The sequence below is a fragment of the Mesoplodon densirostris genome, chromosome X (assembly GCF_025265405.1).
Source record: "Mesoplodon densirostris isolate mMesDen1 chromosome X, mMesDen1 primary haplotype, whole genome shotgun sequence".
NCBI classification, from domain to species: domain Eukaryota; kingdom Metazoa; phylum Chordata; class Mammalia; order Artiodactyla; family Ziphiidae; genus Mesoplodon; species Mesoplodon densirostris.
This window is the reverse complement of record NC_082681.1, coordinates 3,867,245-3,885,635: the sequence shown is the minus strand read 5'-3', so window position 1 is coordinate 3,885,635 and position 18,391 is coordinate 3,867,245. Positions and strand designations below refer to the sequence as shown.

Below are 18,391 nucleotides of genomic sequence, written 5' to 3'. Positions count from 1 at the left end.
CATGATAACACAGAGAGGAACTTCTAACGGCCACCGGACCCCACGGGTTCCCCCCCCCCGGGGTCCCCAACAAGGTGCCTCCGCTACACCCCACCCATCGGCCCTCCATCCCCCCCCCAGTCTCCCTTCCTGAGGGCCCCACATGTGGCCTCTCTCCAGGACGATGTGTGCTGGCAATGCCTGCTCCCCTCAGGGAAGCCCCTCCCCCTATGGCCCACATGCCTGGGGCCTGGCCCTGCCCTGTGGTGGGCACAGGACAGTCCCACAGCAGGGCACGCACCACTGAGCCGACGACGTGGTGTCCCGAAGAACAACCCGGTGGCCATGAATTGTACTGGTAATTACTTTCACATTTCCAAGTAAACTCCTATTGCAATGCTGTGTTATCTAGGTTGGGATCACAAACTATGAAGGAATGTTTCCCAGTTGATTTTACAAATACCAAAATTCAGCCTTGTATTGGATCAGTACAAATATATGTGGTCAATACCATTCACAAACGTAGAAACTGAAGCTTATTAAATACTATTATTAATATACAGAAATCAGTTGCCTTTGTATACACTAAAAACAAAGTATCAGAGAAATTAAGGAAACTATCTCATTTACCATTGCATCACAATGATAGAATACCTAGGAATAAACCTACCTAAGGAGGCAAAAGACCTGTACACTGAAAAGTATAACAGTGGTGAAAGAAACTGAAGACAACACAAACAGATGGAAAGATAACATTGCATTCTTGAATTGGAAGCATCAGTAGTGTTAAAATGACCATACTACTCAAGTCAACCTACAGAACTGCAATCAATGCAATTCCTATGAAAATACTCTTGGCATTTTACACAGAATTTGAACAAATAATTTTAAATTTTCTATGGAAACACAAAAGACCCTGAAGAGCCAAAACAATCTTGAGAAAGAACAACAGAGCTGGAGGAATCATACTCCCTGGTTTCACACTACAGTATAAAGCTACAGTAATCAAAGCAGTATGGTACTGGCACAAAAACAGACAAATAGATCAATGGAACAGGATAGAAAGCAAAGAAATAAACCCACGCACCTATGGTCAATTAATCTACAACAAACTAGGCAGGAATACAGTAGACACTGGAGAAAAGACAGTCTCTTCAATAAGTGGTGCTGAGAGAACTGAACAGCTACATGTAAAAGAATGAAATTAGACCATTGTCCAACAGCATAAACAAAAATAAATGCAAAATAGGGTAAAGGCCTAAATGTAAGACCGGATACTATAAAACTCCTAGAGGGAAACACAGGCAGAACACTCTTTGACATAAATCACAGCAATATGTTTTTGGATCTATCTCCTAAGGAAAAGAAGTAAAAGGAAAAATAAACAAATGGGACCTAACTAAACTTAAAAGCTTTTTTGCACAACAAAGGAAACCACTGACAAAACTAAAAGACAACCTACTGAATGGGAGAAAAGATTTGCAGCTGAAGTGACTGACAAAGGATTAATATCCAATATATATAAACAGCTCATACAACTCAACATCAAGAAAACAAACAACCCAATTACAAACATGGGCAGAAGAACTGAATAGACATTTTTTCAAGGAGAAAATGCAGATGGCCAACAGGCACATGAAATGATCCTCCACATCACTAATCATCAGGCAACTGCAAGTCAAATCCACAAAGAGATATCACCTCACACCTAGTCAGAATGGCTATCATGGAAAAGAACACAAATAACAAATGTAGGTGAGGATGTGGAGAAAAGGGAACCCTTGTACGCTGTTGGGAGAATGTAGATTGGTGCAGCCACTGGGGAAAACAGCATAGAGGTTTCTCAAAAAACTAAAAACAGAACTACCATAGGATCCTGCAATTCCACTCCTGGGTATATATCCCCTCAAAACCCCACTAACTCGAAAAGATCCATGCACCCCAATGCTCATAGAAGCATTATTTACAATTGCAAAGATACGGAAGCTACCTAAGTGTCCATCGACAAATGAATGGATAAAGAACAGGTACTGTATATGTACAATGGACTACTACTCAGCCATAAAAAAGGAACAAACTTTTGCCTTTTGCCTTTTGCAGCAACATGGATGGACTTGGAGGGCAACATGCTAAGTGAAGTAAGTCAGACTTACTTAAGGGAACGGCAAATAATGCACGATATCACTCATATGTGGAATCTAAAAAATACAACAAACTAGTGAATATATCAAAAAAGAAGCAGACTCAAAGATACAGAGAACAAACTAGTGCTTATCAGTAGGGATGAGGGAGGGGCACTACAGGGATGGAGGACTGGGAGGCACAAACTTTGGGGTGTAAGACGGGCTACAAGGATGTATTGTACAACACGGGGAGTAGAGCCAATATTTGGTAACAACTGTAAATTGAATGTAACCTTTAAAAATTGTATAAAAAATACAAAGTATTGGCATTTAAAACATCTTCTATGAAAAAGAACAACATTTGAAAAATCACTAAAGGAAACAGATGAATTTCCATGTCATCTTAGAAAACAGGAAAACAAAGATGCTACACCGGGTTGCCCCAACTTGCCCGGGCCCTCACTGCTTAGAAGGCTGACCACTCCCTCTTCAAACTCAGAGTGAAGGATCAGCCTCCCTTCCTGCCCCACAGGAGAAGCTGCTGGACGCGGGCCTGGAAGGAGCCTGGCTGCTGCTCTGGCTCAGGCTCCCTGTTCCTCGTCGCTCACACCCTCTGCAGACAGGGATGGGAAGGACCTGGGATCCCATTCACTGACCCTGTGCAGATGCTCCAGGACCTGACACTTGCTGGTCTCCGCGTAGGCCCGGGGACCCCAGAGGAACTCGTAGCGGGCGGGGTCGCTGTGGGGCACCTGCCGGTACTCCACGTAGCCCTCCTGCACCCACACTTTGGTGAGGAGCTCCCTGGGCTCCCCATAGATGTAGTGCTCCCTCCCGGCACACACATCTATCTTGCTAAGTGCTCCCCAGACCACCTCCTCAGGGGCAACAGAGTCGGCCTCCAGGAGGATCAGGCCCAGGAGCAGCACCAGGAGGCCGGTCTTGGGCATGCTCGGCCTGTCACTCAGCATCCCATCGTAGGTGAGGCCCAGGGTGGGGACGAGGACATAGGAGTGATTGCTGGGGTCCACTTCCTTCACGTCGAGGCCAAGGATCAGCCGCATGTCCTCGGAGGCTCGCCTGAAGACCATGGGGAAGTGGTCCTGGTAATCTTTGAGGATGGTCAGCATTTCTGCCTTTGTGGTCGACTCCTTGGTCTGATGCTTGAACAGCAGGAACGCCACCAGTTCATCCACCTTCTGACATAGAGCATGTTGGAGCACATCTTCCTGGTCATGCCAGGTGCTCGGCCCTTCCTCATCTTGGGGGCTGAGGCCGTCGTCTTCACATTGGCTCCATGGAGGGGTGGCCCTGGCAGTGGGGGAGGGGCTCTGGGGGGGACTGGGTTCTCCAGCATCAGCCACCTCCTCCGAGGTGCCCAGGAACAGGTCAGAGTAAGAAGAGGAGGACGAGGGGGATACGGCCTCCTCCCCCTCAGCCCCCAACAGCTGTGCCTCCACCAGGCCCTGGGCCGGGACTGGGGTCTGAAAGTCTGCCTCCGGCTGGCGGAGCTCACTCATCTCGACCAGGGGCATGATGACTGGGGTCGGGCCGCCGACGGGAGTGTGGGCAGGGGCGACAGGTAGGGACCACGGACCTGGGGGAGAGAGGGCGTGTGAGCGGCCTCGGCGGAGAAAGGCACCCCGGGCAGCTCTGACAAGAGTCACTTACAGGTCTCGTCTTCAGGGGTGCCCTCGGGCCTCACAGGGGCGCTCCTCCTGGGCGGCCTGTCCCCTGCCAACCTGAAGAAGGAAGTGAGGGGGCTCCTCAGGGTGCAGCCAGCACGGCCCCAAGTTCTGGGGCTGAACAGGACGGTGGGGTGACTCGGGTGTTGTGGGGTCCCCTCTGTTCTGGGAGGGGGAGCCCCTGGGTACACACTCAGGGCACGCACCTCCCCTTGACTCCTGGCACTGCCTGGGCCTCCTCTGCTCTGTGGCCTGAGGACACGGTCCTCAGACTTGGGCCTTCGCCTCCCGGTTCCTGGAGCCCCTGTAAGAGGGATGGAGGGGGCACCTCTTGTGTAGACTGTGGCACAGCCCTGGGCCCCTCGGTGCTGGTAGGAGGGATGGGCCGGACTCTGTGAGATCCCCCCAGTTCTGAGTTCTCGGGTGGGTGGTCTCCTCGGGGCTGGCTCGTAGTGCTCACCGTTCCCCTTAAGGGCCTGGACTCTCCCCTTTGTGGGCCTGAGGGGAAACTCAGAACAAGACCCCGGGTCTGAACAGAAAGCAGTGAGGGGGCCCCACATGTGGCCGCACCTGTCCAGGGCCTCCCGAGGGTCCTAGGATGGGGACGTTCTGGGTCCTCACCTCCTCCTCACATCCTGCCTGGCCTCCCAGCACTGACCACAGGGGCAGGTTTCTGTGGAGGCCCCTGTACCAGGGCTGGGGGTCTGCTCAGTCCGCCCTCGGGATCCTGGGAGTCCACCCTCTGCGGACCTGAAGCCTCACCCCTCACACCAAACACCTGACCTCCCGAGGACCCTGAGCCAGAAGTCAGGAAACATCTCATCTGCTGACCGTGCTCTGGCGCCTCCAAGGCCCCCGTGGAAGGGCAAAGCATCCCTCCCTGTGTTGGGGTCTAACGTCCTCAATCCTTGCTTCCTCGCGTGCAGGCTGGACTCTGGGCAGGACCTGGGATTGTCCCGTCTGCCAGTGTGAGTCCCTGCTCCTTCTACCAGGGCGCCAGTCTCTCAGAGGCCCGGACGTCAGGACGTCAGGACAGGCCTACTGTGCTCATCCCGCCCCGGGGCCTCCCACGGCCACCTGCCAGGGCGGGGATCTGGTGGGTCCTTTTTGTCCTCTCTCAGGGTCCCCTCAGTCCTGCCTAAGGGCTCTAACCTTAGTCCACCAGGGACCTGACATTTTACCCTCTGCCCTCATGAGACCCTGCCCCTTATCCCAGGTCCCCAGCTTTTCTGAGGCCCGGATGTCAGGATGTGCTGCTGTGCTCATCCCACCCTATGGCCTCCCAGGGCCAGCTCTGTTCTGGGGTCCAGGCTGCACTCAGTCCTCCCTCAGGGCCCTCACCTTGACTCCACGCAGGACCTGGGATTCTCTCCTGTGCCCGCCTGAGACCCCGCCCCTTATACCCCCTCCCCAGCCTCTCTGAGACCCCGCCCCTTTTAACCCCTCGCCAGGGTCTCTGAGACCCGGATGTCAGGAAGTGCTGCATGGGGTCATCCCACCCTATCGCCTCCCCAGGGCCCCCTCTCTTCTGGGGTCCAGGGTCCGCTCATTCCTCCCTCAGGTTCCTCACCTCGACTCCCGGCAGGTCCTGGGATTCTTCCCTCCGCCCTCTTTAGGCCCCGCCCCTTACACCAGGTCCCCAGTGTCTCTGAGACCTGGAGGCAGAAGTCAAAACTCCTTGCCAAGTGCTCATTCCGTCCCGGGACTGCCCAGGGCTGATGGCAGGGGCGGGGATCAATGGCGTCCCCTCTGTCCTCCTTCAGAGTCCTCAGCTCGAGCCCTGGCAGGTCCGGGGACGCCCCCTGTGTTCACCCGAGGCCGGACCCTCACACCAAGGCTTTCACTGTCCCGAGACCCCCAGGGGGAATCTATGCACAACACATCAGGCCACCAAGCCCAGGGCTTCTCAGGGCTGAGATGATCCCGCGGGGGTCCCTCAGCGCTCCCTCGACTCCTCACCTTGACTCTCCGCTGGCGCCCCCTCATGAACAGACATCTGAGTGCCTCTCTCGCCTCCGAGCACCCTCAGCACCAGGGGCTCTCAGCTCTCGCACCCCAGACGCAGAGCCCACCCCTCGTGCCCCCGCCCACCCGGGAGCCCGAGCCCCATTCGTGCCACGAGCGTCCTCCCCCCCACCCCACGCCCCGCCCCGCCCCGCCCCGGCGGGAGCTCCCCTAACAACTACCGAACCCGCGCCCGGGAGTCCTCCCCATCGACCCCCGCCTCAGCCAGGAGTACCTCCCCCTTCCTCCCGCCACACGCAGCAGCCGTTAGCCCTCCCCTCCCTTGTCAGCCCGTGGGGCGGGGGCCCGCCCATCCCATCCTCCCCACCCCCACAGCCAGTCGTCCTCTCCTCTGGCCCCCAAAGCCGGACCCACCCATCCAGCAGGAAGCCCTCTCCTCCGGCCCCCCCACGCTTAGCCATTAGCCCCACCCTCTGCACCCCGACTCGAAAACGCCCCCCACCAGCCACCCCAGCAGCCAGCGGTCCTCCCCTCGGACCCGAACACAGGGGGACCCTTCCCTCAGCCCCCCTTCAACCCGCTGCCCTCCGCCGCCGCTCCCCCACTCCCAACCGAGCAGCCCGTAGCCCTCCCCCCACCTCCACTCCTTCCCAGGGCCCCCGGTACCTGTGGAGTCCAGCCCCCGGCAAAGCCCCCGCCTGTCTCCTGACTTGCTCTGACTCTGTGGATGACTCCGGAGTCCTGCTCAGAAGGGGCTGAAGAGCTCGTCTCAGCAGTGCAGCCAGGAACTCTGCAGCTGACGGTCCCAGGCACTCTGTGCGAACGCCACGTGGGTTTCCGGGTGCTCCCGGAAGCTCCAGGGAGATGAGGGAGAAAGTTCTAGACGTCTCTTTACAGAGAAAGTGGTTGGATGACAAGAGCACGTGAGGAGGCGCTTTGCTACGGGAGCAGCAGTAGCCATGCGCACTGAGGGCCTGAGGTCCCAAGGTTTGGCGCCTCAGGAAGCAAAAGACACGCCCATTGGCCTTCCACCAATAGGAAGGCCTCCCTGCAAGGCTGTGGAGTTGGGGGAGCAAACTTGGCGATGCAGAGCCCGTTGTGGCAAATAACTCAATTTGTCTTTACAGGTGGTTTTCTACTGTGACTGATAATGTCATAAACCTATTCTGATTTCTTTTGTTTTTTTTAGTTTTTGAATTTTATTTTATGTAATTTTTTATACAGCAGGTTCTTATTAGTTACCCATTTTGTACATAAAATTGTACATTTGTGAATCCCAATCTCCCAACTCATCACACCACCACCACCCCCGCCCCCACCATTTTCCCACCTTGGTGTCCATATGTCTGTGCTCTACATCTGTGTCTCTGTTTCTGCCCTGCAAACCGGTTCATCTGTACCATTTTTCTAGGTTCCACACATATGCATTAATATACGATATTTGTTTTTCTCTCTCTGACTTCCTTCACTCTGTATGACAGTCTCTAGATCCATCCACGTCTCTACAAACGACCCATTTCGTTCCTCTGTACAGCTGAGTAATAAAGCAATAGTAATAAAGCTCTTCTTTATATGGATTGATTTCTTGTCTAGTTGTATCAACTAGCCATCTTCTCACATGGCACAAGAGGATGAGGCAGCTGTCTGGGGTCTCTTTTATAAGGGAGCTAATCTCATCCATGAGGGCTCCCCCAGCATGGGCTAATCACTTCCCAGCGCCCCACCTCCAAATCCCATCCCTTTGGGGGTTAGAATTTCACAGGTGAATGAGGGGGAGAGGATTACAAATATTCAGTCCGTAGCACTGTCAGTCCAACTATTGTTGCTCCTATGTTCCCTTTTTCCTGCTGAGATAATCAAGTTTTTCATTTACATTTTAACTTCTCTACTGCCTTTTCAGGCAATTATCAGTTTTCGCTAAAACTTTACAATTCACCTATGAAATGGAAGAAGAACCCTCACCATGTCTGGGTCTGCAAAGTGCCTAGCCTACCCTCTCACTGGAGAGGTGTCCCACAGGTGCTGAGCAGGAATCCGACTCTGGACCCCCACCCTCACCCGCAGCAATCCTTTCCCTCCATTGCCCACTGCGGAGGCCACACTCAGCTGAAACGTTCCGAGAAATTTATTAAAGAGAAACATTGACTGAAACCATTGAACGGAGGGCATGATAACACAGAGAGGAACTTCTAACGGCCACCGGACCCCACGGGTTCCCCCCCCCCGGGGTCCCCAACAAGGTGCCTCCGCTACACCCCACCCATCGGCCCTCCATCCCCCCCCCAGTCTCCCTTCCTGAGGGCCCCACATGTGGCCTCTCTCCAGGACGATGTGTGCTGGCAATGCCTGCTCCCCTCAGGGAAGCCCCTCCCCCTATGGCCCACATGCCTGGGGCCTGGCCCTGCCCTGTGGTGGGCACAGGACAGTCCCACAGCAGGGCACGCACCACTGAGCCGACGACGTGGTGTCCCGAAGAACAACCCGGTGGCCATGAATTGTACTGGTAATTACTTTCACATTTCCAAGTAAACTCCTATTGCAATGCTGTGTTATCTAGGTTGGGATCACAAACTATGAAGGAATGTTTCCCAGTTGATTTTACAAATACCAAAATTCAGCCTTGTATTGGATCAGTACAAATATATGTGGTCAATACCATTCACAAACGTAGAAACTGAAGCTTATTAAATACTATTATTAATATACAGAAATCAGTTGCCTTTGTATACACTAAAAACAAAGTATCAGAGAAATTAAGGAAACTATCTCATTTACCATTGCATCACAATGATAGAATACCTAGGAATAAACCTACCTAAGGAGGCAAAAGACCTGTACACTGAAAAGTATAACAGTGGTGAAAGAAACTGAAGACAACACAAACAGATGGAAAGATAACATTGCATTCTTGAATTGGAAGCATCAGTAGTGTTAAAATGACCATACTACTCAAGTCAACCTACAGAACTGCAATCAATGCAATTCCTATGAAAATACTCTTGGCATTTTACACAGAATTTGAACAAATAATTTTAAATTTTCTATGGAAACACAAAAGACCCTGAAGAGCCAAAACAATCTTGAGAAAGAACAACAGAGCTGGAGGAATCATACTCCCTGGTTTCACACTACAGTATAAAGCTACAGTAATCAAAGCAGTATGGTACTGGCACAAAAACAGACAAATAGATCAATGGAACAGGATAGAAAGCAAAGAAATAAACCCACGCACCTATGGTCAATTAATCTACAACAAACTAGGCAGGAATACAGTAGACACTGGAGAAAAGACAGTCTCTTCAATAAGTGGTGCTGAGAGAACTGAACAGCTACATGTAAAAGAATGAAATTAGACCATTGTCCAACAGCATAAACAAAAATAAATGCAAAATAGGGTAAAGGCCTAAATGTAAGACCGGATACTATAAAACTCCTAGAGGGAAACACAGGCAGAACACTCTTTGACATAAATCACAGCAATATGTTTTTGGATCTATCTCCTAAGGAAAAGAAGTAAAAGGAAAAATAAACAAATGGGACCTAACTAAACTTAAAAGCTTTTTTGCACAACAAAGGAAACCACTGACAAAACTAAAAGACAACCTACTGAATGGGAGAAAAGATTTGCAGCTGAAGTGACTGACAAAGGATTAATATCCAATATATATAAACAGCTCATACAACTCAACATCAAGAAAACAAACAACCCAATTACAAACATGGGCAGAAGAACTGAATAGACATTTTTTCAAGGAGAAAATGCAGATGGCCAACAGGCACATGAAATGATCCTCCACATCACTAATCATCAGGCAACTGCAAGTCAAATCCACAAAGAGATATCACCTCACACCTAGTCAGAATGCCTATCATGAAAAAGAACACAAATAACAAATGTAGGTGAGGATGTGGAGAAAAGGGAACCCTTGTACGCTGTTGGGAGAATGTAGATTGGTGCAGCCACTGGGGAAAACAGCATAGAGGTTTCTCAAAAAACTAAAAACAGAACTACCATAGGATCCTGCAATTCCACTCCTGGGTATATATCCCCTCAAAACCCCACTAACTCGAAAAGATCCATGCACCCCAATGCTCATAGAAGCATTATTTACAATTGCAAAGATACGGAAGCTACCTAAGTGTCCATCGACAAATGAATGGATAAAGAACAGGTACTGTATATGTACAATGGACTACTACTCAGCCATAAAAAAGGAACAAACTTTTGCCTTTTGCCTTTTGCAGCAACATGGATGGACTTGGAGGGCAACATGCTAAGTGAAGTAAGTCAGACTTACTTAAGGGAACGGCAAATAATGCACGATATCACTCATATGTGGAATCTAAAAAATACAACAAACTAGTGAATATATCAAAAAAGAAGCAGACTCAAAGATACAGAGAACAAACTAGTGCTTATCAGTAGGGATGAGGGAGGGGCACTACAGGGATGGAGGACTGGGAGGCACAAACTTTGGGGTGTAAGACGGGCTACAAGGATGTATTGTACAACACGGGGAGTAGAGCCAATATTTGGTAACAACTGTAAATTGAATGTAACCTTTAAAAATTGTATAAAAAATACAAAGTATTGGCATTTAAAACATCTTCTATGAAAAAGAACAACATTTGAAAAATCACTAAAGGAAACAGATGAATTTCCATGTCATCTTAGAAAACAGGAAAACAAAGATGCTACACCGGGTTGCCCCAACTTGCCCGGGCCCTCACTGCTTAGAAGGCTGACCACTCCCTCTTCAAACTCAGAGTGAAGGATCAGCCTCCCTTCCTGCCCCACAGGAGAAGCTGCTGGACGCGGGCCTGGAAGGAGCCTGGCTGCTGCTCTGGCTCAGGCTCCCTGTTCCTCGTCGCTCACACCCTCTGCAGACAGGGATGGGAAGGACCTGGGATCCCATTCACTGACCCTGTGCAGATGCTCCAGGACCTGACACTTGCTGGTCTCCGCGTAGGCCCGGGGACCCCAGAGGAACTCGTAGCGGGCGGGGTCGCTGTGGGGCACCTGCCGGTACTCCACGTAGCCCTCCTGCACCCACACTTTGGTGAGGAGCTCCCTGGGCTCCCCATAGATGTAGTGCTCCCTCCCGGCACACACATCTATCTTGCTAAGTGCTCCCCAGACCACCTCCTCAGGGGCAACAGAGTCGGCCTCCAGGAGGATCAGGCCCAGGAGCAGCACCAGGAGGCCGGTCTTGGGCATGCTCGGCCTGTCACTCAGCATCCCATCGTAGGTGAGGCCCAGGGTGGGGACGAGGACATAGGAGTGATTGCTGGGGTCCACTTCCTTCACGTCGAGGCCAAGGATCAGCCGCATGTCCTCGGAGGCTCGCCTGAAGACCATGGGGAAGTGGTCCTGGTAATCTTTGAGGATGGTCAGCATTTCTGCCTTTGTGGTCGACTCCTTGGTCTGATGCTTGAACAGCAGGAACGCCACCAGTTCATCCACCTTCTGACATAGAGCATGTTGGAGCACATCTTCCTGGTCATGCCAGGTGCTCGGCCCTTCCTCATCTTGGGGGCTGAGGCCGTCGTCTTCACATTGGCTCCATGGAGGGGTGGCCCTGGCAGTGGGGGAGGGGCTCTGGGGGGGACTGGGTTCTCCAGCATCAGCCACCTCCTCCGAGGTGCCCAGGAACAGGTCAGAGTAAGAAGAGGAGGACGAGGGGGATACGGCCTCCTCCCCCTCAGCCCCCAACAGCTGTGCCTCCACCAGGCCCTGGGCCGGGACTGGGGTCTGAAAGTCTGCCTCCGGCTGGCGGAGCTCACTCATCTCGACCAGGGGCATGATGACTGGGGTCGGGCCGCCGACGGGAGTGTGGGCAGGGGCGACAGGTAGGGACCACGGACCTGGGGGAGAGAGGGCGTGTGAGCGGCCTCGGCGGAGAAAGGCACCCCGGGCAGCTCTGACAAGAGTCACTTACAGGTCTCGTCTTCAGGGGTGCCCTCGGGCCTCACAGGGGCGCTCCTCCTGGGCGGCCTGTCCCCTGCCAACCTGAAGAAGGAAGTGAGGGGGCTCCTCAGGGTGCAGCCAGCACGGCCCCAAGTTCTGGGGCTGAACAGGACGGTGGGGTGACTCGGGTGTTGTGGGGTCCCCTCTGTTCTGGGAGGGGGAGCCCCTGGGTACACACTCAGGGCACGCACCTCCCCTTGACTCCTGGCACTGCCTGGGCCTCCTCTGCTCTGTGGCCTGAGGACACGGTCCTCAGACTTGGGCCTTCGCCTCCCGGTTCCTGGAGCCCCTGTAAGAGGGATGGAGGGGGCACCTCTTGTGTAGACTGTGGCACAGCCCTGGGCCCCTCGGTGCTGGTAGGAGGGATGGGCCGGACTCTGTGAGATCCCCCCAGTTCTGAGTTCTCGGGTGGGTGGTCTCCTCGGGGCTGGCTCGTAGTGCTCACCGTTCCCCTTAAGGGCCTGGACTCTCCCCTTTGTGGGCCTGAGGGGAAACTCAGAACAAGACCCCGGGTCTGAACAGAAAGCAGTGAGGGGGCCCCACATGTGGCCGCACCTGTCCAGGGCCTCCCGAGGGTCCTAGGATGGGGACGTTCTGGGTCCTCACCTCCTCCTCACATCCTGCCTGGCCTCCCAGCACTGACCACAGGGGCAGGTTTCTGTGGAGGCCCCTGTACCAGGGCTGGGGGTCTGCTCAGTCCGCCCTCGGGATCCTGGGAGTCCACCCTCTGCGGACCTGAAGCCTCACCCCTCACACCAAACACCTGACCTCCCGAGGACCCTGAGCCAGAAGTCAGGAAACATCTCATCTGCTGACCGTGCTCTGGCGCCTCCAAGGCCCCCGTGGAAGGGCAAAGCATCCCTCCCTGTGTTGGGGTCTAACGTCCTCAATCCTTGCTTCCTCGCGTGCAGGCTGGACTCTGGGCAGGACCTGGGATTGTCCCGTCTGCCAGTGTGAGTCCCTGCTCCTTCTACCAGGGCGCCAGTCTCTCAGAGGCCCGGACGTCAGGACGTCAGGACAGGCCTACTGTGCTCATCCCGCCCCGGGGCCTCCCACGGCCACCTGCCAGGGCGGGGATCTGGTGGGTCCTTTTTGTCCTCTCTCAGGGTCCCCTCAGTCCTGCCTAAGGGCTCTAACCTTAGTCCACCAGGGACCTGACATTTTACCCTCTGCCCTCATGAGACCCTGCCCCTTATCCCAGGTCCCCAGCTTTTCTGAGGCCCGGATGTCAGGATGTGCTGCTGTGCTCATCCCACCCTATGGCCTCCCAGGGCCAGCTCTGTTCTGGGGTCCAGGCTGCACTCAGTCCTCCCTCAGGGCCCTCACCTTGACTCCACGCAGGACCTGGGATTCTCTCCTGTGCCCGCCTGAGACCCCGCCCCTTATACCCCCTCCCCAGCCTCTCTGAGACCCCGCCCCTTTTAACCCCTCGCCAGGGTCTCTGAGACCCGGATGTCAGGAAGTGCTGCATGGGGTCATCCCACCCTATCGCCTCCCCAGGGCCCCCTCTCTTCTGGGGTCCAGGGTCCGCTCATTCCTCCCTCAGGTTCCTCACCTCGACTCCCGGCAGGTCCTGGGATTCTTCCCTCCGCCCTCTTTAGGCCCCGCCCCTTACACCAGGTCCCCAGTGTCTCTGAGACCTGGAGGCAGAAGTCAAAACTCCTTGCCAAGTGCTCATTCCGTCCCGGGACTGCCCAGGGCTGATGGCAGGGGCGGGGATCAATGGCGTCCCCTCTGTCCTCCTTCAGAGTCCTCAGCTCGAGCCCTGGCAGGTCCGGGGACGCCCCCTGTGTTCACCCGAGGCCGGACCCTCACACCAAGGCTTTCACTGTCCCGAGACCCCCAGGGGGAATCTATGCACAACACATCAGGCCACCAAGCCCAGGGCTTCTCAGGGCTGAGATGATCCCGCGGGGGTCCCTCAGCGCTCCCTCGACTCCTCACCTTGACTCTCCGCTGGCGCCCCCTCATGAACAGACATCTGAGTGCCTCTCTCGCCTCCGAGCACCCTCAGCACCAGGGGCTCTCAGCTCTCGCACCCCAGACGCAGAGCCCACCCCTCGTGCCCCCGCCCACCCGGGAGCCCGAGCCCCATTCGTGCCACGAGCGTCCTCCCCCCCACCCCACGCCCCGCCCCGCCCCGCCCCGGCGGGAGCTCCCCTAACAACTACCGAACCCGCGCCCGGGAGTCCTCCCCATCGACCCCCGCCTCAGCCAGGAGTACCTCCCCCTTCCTCCCGCCACACGCAGCAGCCGTTAGCCCTCCCCTCCCTTGTCAGCCCGTGGGGCGGGGGCCCGCCCATCCCATCCTCCCCACCCCCACAGCCAGTCGTCCTCTCCTCTGGCCCCCAAAGCCGGACCCACCCATCCAGCAGGAAGCCCTCTCCTCCGGCCCCCCCACACTTAGCCATTAGCCCCACCCTCTGCACCCCGACTCGAAAACGCCCCCCACCAGCCACCCCAGCAGCCAGCGGTCCTCCCCTCGGACCCGAACACAGGGGGACCCTTCCCTCAGCCCCCCTTCAACCCGCTGCCCTCCGCCGCCGCTCCCCAACTCCCAACCGAGCAGCCCGTAGCCCTCCCCCCACCTCCACTCCTTCCCAGGGCCCCCGGTACCTGTGGAGTCCAGCCCCCGGCAAAGCCCCCGCCTGTCTCCTGACTTGCTCTGACTCTGTGGATGACTCCGGAGTCCTGCTCAGAAGGGGCTGAAGAGCTCGTCTCAGCAGTGCAGCCAGGAACTCTGCAGCTGACGGTCCCAGGCACTCTGTGCGAACGCCACGTGGGTTTCCGGGTGCTCCCGGAAGCTCCAGGGAGATGAGGGAGAAAGTTCTAGACGTCTCTTTACAGAGAAAGTGGTTGGATGACAAGAGCACGTGAGGAGGCGCTTTGCTACGGGAGCAGCAGTAGCCATGCGCACTGAGGGCCTGAGGTCCCAAGGTTTGGCGCCTCAGGAAGCAAAAGACACGCCCATTGGCCTTCCACCAATAGGAAGGCCTCCCTGCAAGGCTGTGGAGTTGGGGGAGCAAACTTGGCGATGCAGAGCCCGTTGTGGCAAATAACTCAATTTGTCTTTACAGGTGGTTTTCTACTGTGATTGATAATGTCATAAACCTATTCTGATTTCTTTTGTTTTTTTTAGTTTTTGAATTTTATTTTATGTAATTTTTTATACAGCAGGTTCTTATTAGTTACCCATTTTGTACATAAAATTGTACATTTGTGAATCCCAATCTCCCAACTCATCACACCACCACCACCCCCGCCCCCACCATTTTCCCACCTTGGTGTCCATATGTCTGTGCTCTACATCTGTGTCTCTGTTTCTGCCCTGCAAACCGGTTCATCTGTACCATTTTTCTAGGTTCCACACATATGCATTAATATACGATATTTGTTTTTCTCTCTCTGACTTCCTTCACTCTGTATGACAGTCTCTAGATCCATCCACGTCTCTACAAACGACCCATTTCGTTCCTCTGTACAGCTGAGTAATAAAGCAATAGTAATAAAGCTCTTCTTTATATGGACTGATTTCTTGTCTAGTTGTATCAACTAGCCATCTTCTCACATGGCACAAGAGGATGAGGCAGCTGTCTGGGGTCTCTTTTATAAGGGAGCTAATCTCATCCATGAGGGCTCCCCCAGCATGGGCTAATCACTTCCCAGCGCCCCACCTCCAAATCCCATCCCTTTGGGGGTTAGAATTTCACAGGTGAATGAGGGGGAGAGGATTACAAATATTCAGTCCGTAGCACTGTCAGTCCAACTATTGTTGCTCCTATGTTCCCTTTTTCCTGCTGAGATAATCAAGTTTTTCATTTACATTTTAACTTCTCTACTGCCTTTTCAGGCAATTATCAGTTTTCGCTAAAACTTTACAATTCACCTATGAAATGGAAGAAGAACCCTCACCATGTCTGGGTCTGCAAAGTGCCTAGCCTACCCTCTCACTGGAGAGGTGTCCCACAGGTGCTGAGCAGGAATCCGACTCTGGACCCCCACCCTCACCCGCAGCAATCCTTTCCCTCCATTGCCCACTGCGGAGGCCACACTCAGCTGAAACGTTCCGAGAAATTTATTAAAGAGAAACATTGACTGAAACCATTGAACGGAGGGCATGATAACACAGAGAGGAACTTCTAACGGCCACCGGACCCCACGGGTCCCCCCACCCAGGGTCCCCAACAAGGTGCCTCCGCTACACCCCACCCATCGGCCCTCCATCCCCCCCCCAGTCTCCCTTCCTGAGGGCCCCACATGTGGCCTCTCTCCAGGACGATGTGTGCTGGCAATGCCTGCTCCCCTCAGGGAAGCCCCTCCCCCTATGGCCCACATGCCTGGGGCCTGGCCCTGCCCTGTGGTGGGCACAGGACAGTCCCACAGCAGGGCACGCACCACTGAGCCGACGACGTGGTGTCCGGAAGAACAACCCGGTGGCCATGAATTGTACTGGTAATTACTTTCACATTTCCAAGTAAACTCCTATTGCAATGCTGTGTTATCTAGGTTGGGATCACAAACTATGAAGGAATGTTTCCCAGTTGATTTTACAAATACCAAAATTCAGCCTTGTATTGGATCAGTACAAATATATGTGGTCAATACCATTCACAAACGTAGAAACTGAAGCTTATTAAATACTATTATTAATATACAGAAATCAGTTGCCTTTGTATACACTAAAAACAAAGTATCAGAGAAATTAAGGAAACTATCTCATTTACCATTGCATCACAATGATAGAATACCTAGGAATAAACCTACCTAAGGAGGCAAAAGACCTGTACACTGAAAAGTATAACAGTGATGAAAGAAACTGAAGACAACACAAACAGATGGAAAGATAACATTGCATTCTTGAATTGGAAGCATCAGTAGTGTTAAAATGACCATACTACTCAAGTCAACCTACAGAACTGCAATCAATGCAATTCCTATGAAAATACTCTTGGCATTTTACACAGAATTTGAACAAATAATTTTAAATTTTCTATGGAAACACAAAAGACCCTGAAGAGCCAAAACAATCTTGAGAAAGAACAACAGAGCTGGAGGAATCATACTCCCTGGTTTCACACTACAGTATAAAGCTACAGTAATCAAAGCAGTATGGTACTGGCACAAAAACAGACAAATAGATCAATGGAACAGGATAGAAAGCAAAGAAATAAACCCACGCACCTATGGTCAATTAATCTACAACAAACTAGGCAGGAATACAGTAGACACTGGAGAAAAGACAGTCTCTTCAATAAGTGGTGCTGAGAGAACTGAACAGCTACATGTAAAAGAATGAAATTAGACCATTGTCCAACAGCATAAACAAAAATAAATGCAAAATAGGGTACAGGCCTAAATGTAAGACCGGATACTATAAAACTCCTAGAGGGAAACACAGGCAGAACACTCTTTGACATAAATCACAGCAATATGTTTTTGGATCTATCTCCTAAGGAAAAGAAGTAAAAGGAAAAATAAACAAATGGGACCTAACTAAACTTAAAAGCTTTTTTGCACAACAAAGGAAACCACTGACAAAACTAAAAGACAACCTACTGAATGGGAGAAAAGATTTGCAGCTGAAGTGACTGACAAAGGATTAATATCCAATATATATAAACAGCTCATACAACTCAACATCAAGAAAACAAACAACCCAATTACAAACATGGGCAGAAGAACTGAATAGACATTTTTTCAAGGAGGAAATGCAGATGGCCAACAGGCACATGAAATGATCCTCCACATCACTAATCATCAGGCAACTGCAAGTCAAATCCACAAAGAGATATCACCTCACACCTAGTCAGAATGGCTATCATGGAAAAGAACACAAATAACAAATGTAGGTGAGGATGTGGAGAAAAGGGAACCCTTGTACGCTGTTGGGAGAATGTAGATTGGTGCAGCCACTGGGGAAAACAGCATAGAGGTTTCTCAAAAAACTAAAAACAGAACTACCATAGGATCCTGCAATTCCACTCCTGGGTATATATCCCCTCAAAACCCCACTAACTCGAAAAGATCCATGCACCCCAATGCTCATAGAAGCATTATTTACAATTGCAAAGATACGGAAGCTACCTAAGTGTCCATCGACAAATGAATGGATAAAGAACAGGTACTGTATATGTACAATGGACTACTACTCAGCCATAAAAAAGGAACAAACTTTTGCCTTTTGCCTTTTGCAGCAACATGGATGGACTTGGAGGGCAATATGCTAAGTGAAGTAAGTCAGACTTACTTAAGGGAACGGCAAATAATGCACGATATCACTCATATGTGGAATCTAAAAAATACAACAAACTAGTGAATATATCAAAAAAGAAGCAGACTCAAAGATACAGAGAACAAACTAGTGCTTATCAGTAGGGATGAGGGAGGGGCACTACAGGGATGGAGGACTGGGAGGCACAAACTTTGGGGTGTAAGACGGGCTACAAGGATGTATTGTACAACACGGGGAGTAGAGCCAATATTTGGTAACAACTGTAAATTGAATGTAACCTTTAAAAATTGTATAAAAAATACAAAGTATTGGCATTTAAAACATCTTCTATGAAAAAGAACAACATTTGAAAAATCACTAAAGGAAACAGATGAATTTCCATGTCATCTTAGAAAACAGGAAAACAAAGATGCTACACCGGGTTGCCCCAACTTGCCCG

General features: G+C 52.2%; 2 protein-coding genes across 2 annotated transcripts; both read right to left on the bottom strand.

Moving 5' to 3' along the window:
- Positions 1-2,683: 2,683 nt before the first annotated feature.
- On the bottom strand, positions 2,684-3,622 carry LOC132482509 (melanoma-associated antigen 10-like). The gene is made up of 2 exons (XM_060087829.1): positions 3,489-3,622; positions 2,684-3,371 (listed from the first exon to the last, which is right to left on the bottom strand). The coding sequence occupies exons 1-2, from the start codon at positions 3,620-3,622 to the stop codon at positions 2,684-2,686; spliced, it is 822 nt and encodes a 273-aa protein (XP_059943812.1).
- Positions 3,623-10,601: 6,979 nt separating this feature from the next.
- On the bottom strand, positions 10,602-11,540 carry LOC132482508 (melanoma-associated antigen 10-like). The gene is made up of 2 exons (XM_060087828.1): positions 11,407-11,540; positions 10,602-11,289 (listed from the first exon to the last, which is right to left on the bottom strand). Exons 1-2 carry the CDS (start codon positions 11,538-11,540, stop codon positions 10,602-10,604), a joined length of 822 nt encoding a protein of 273 aa, XP_059943811.1.
- Between the last annotated feature and the right edge of the window lie 6,851 nt (positions 11,541-18,391).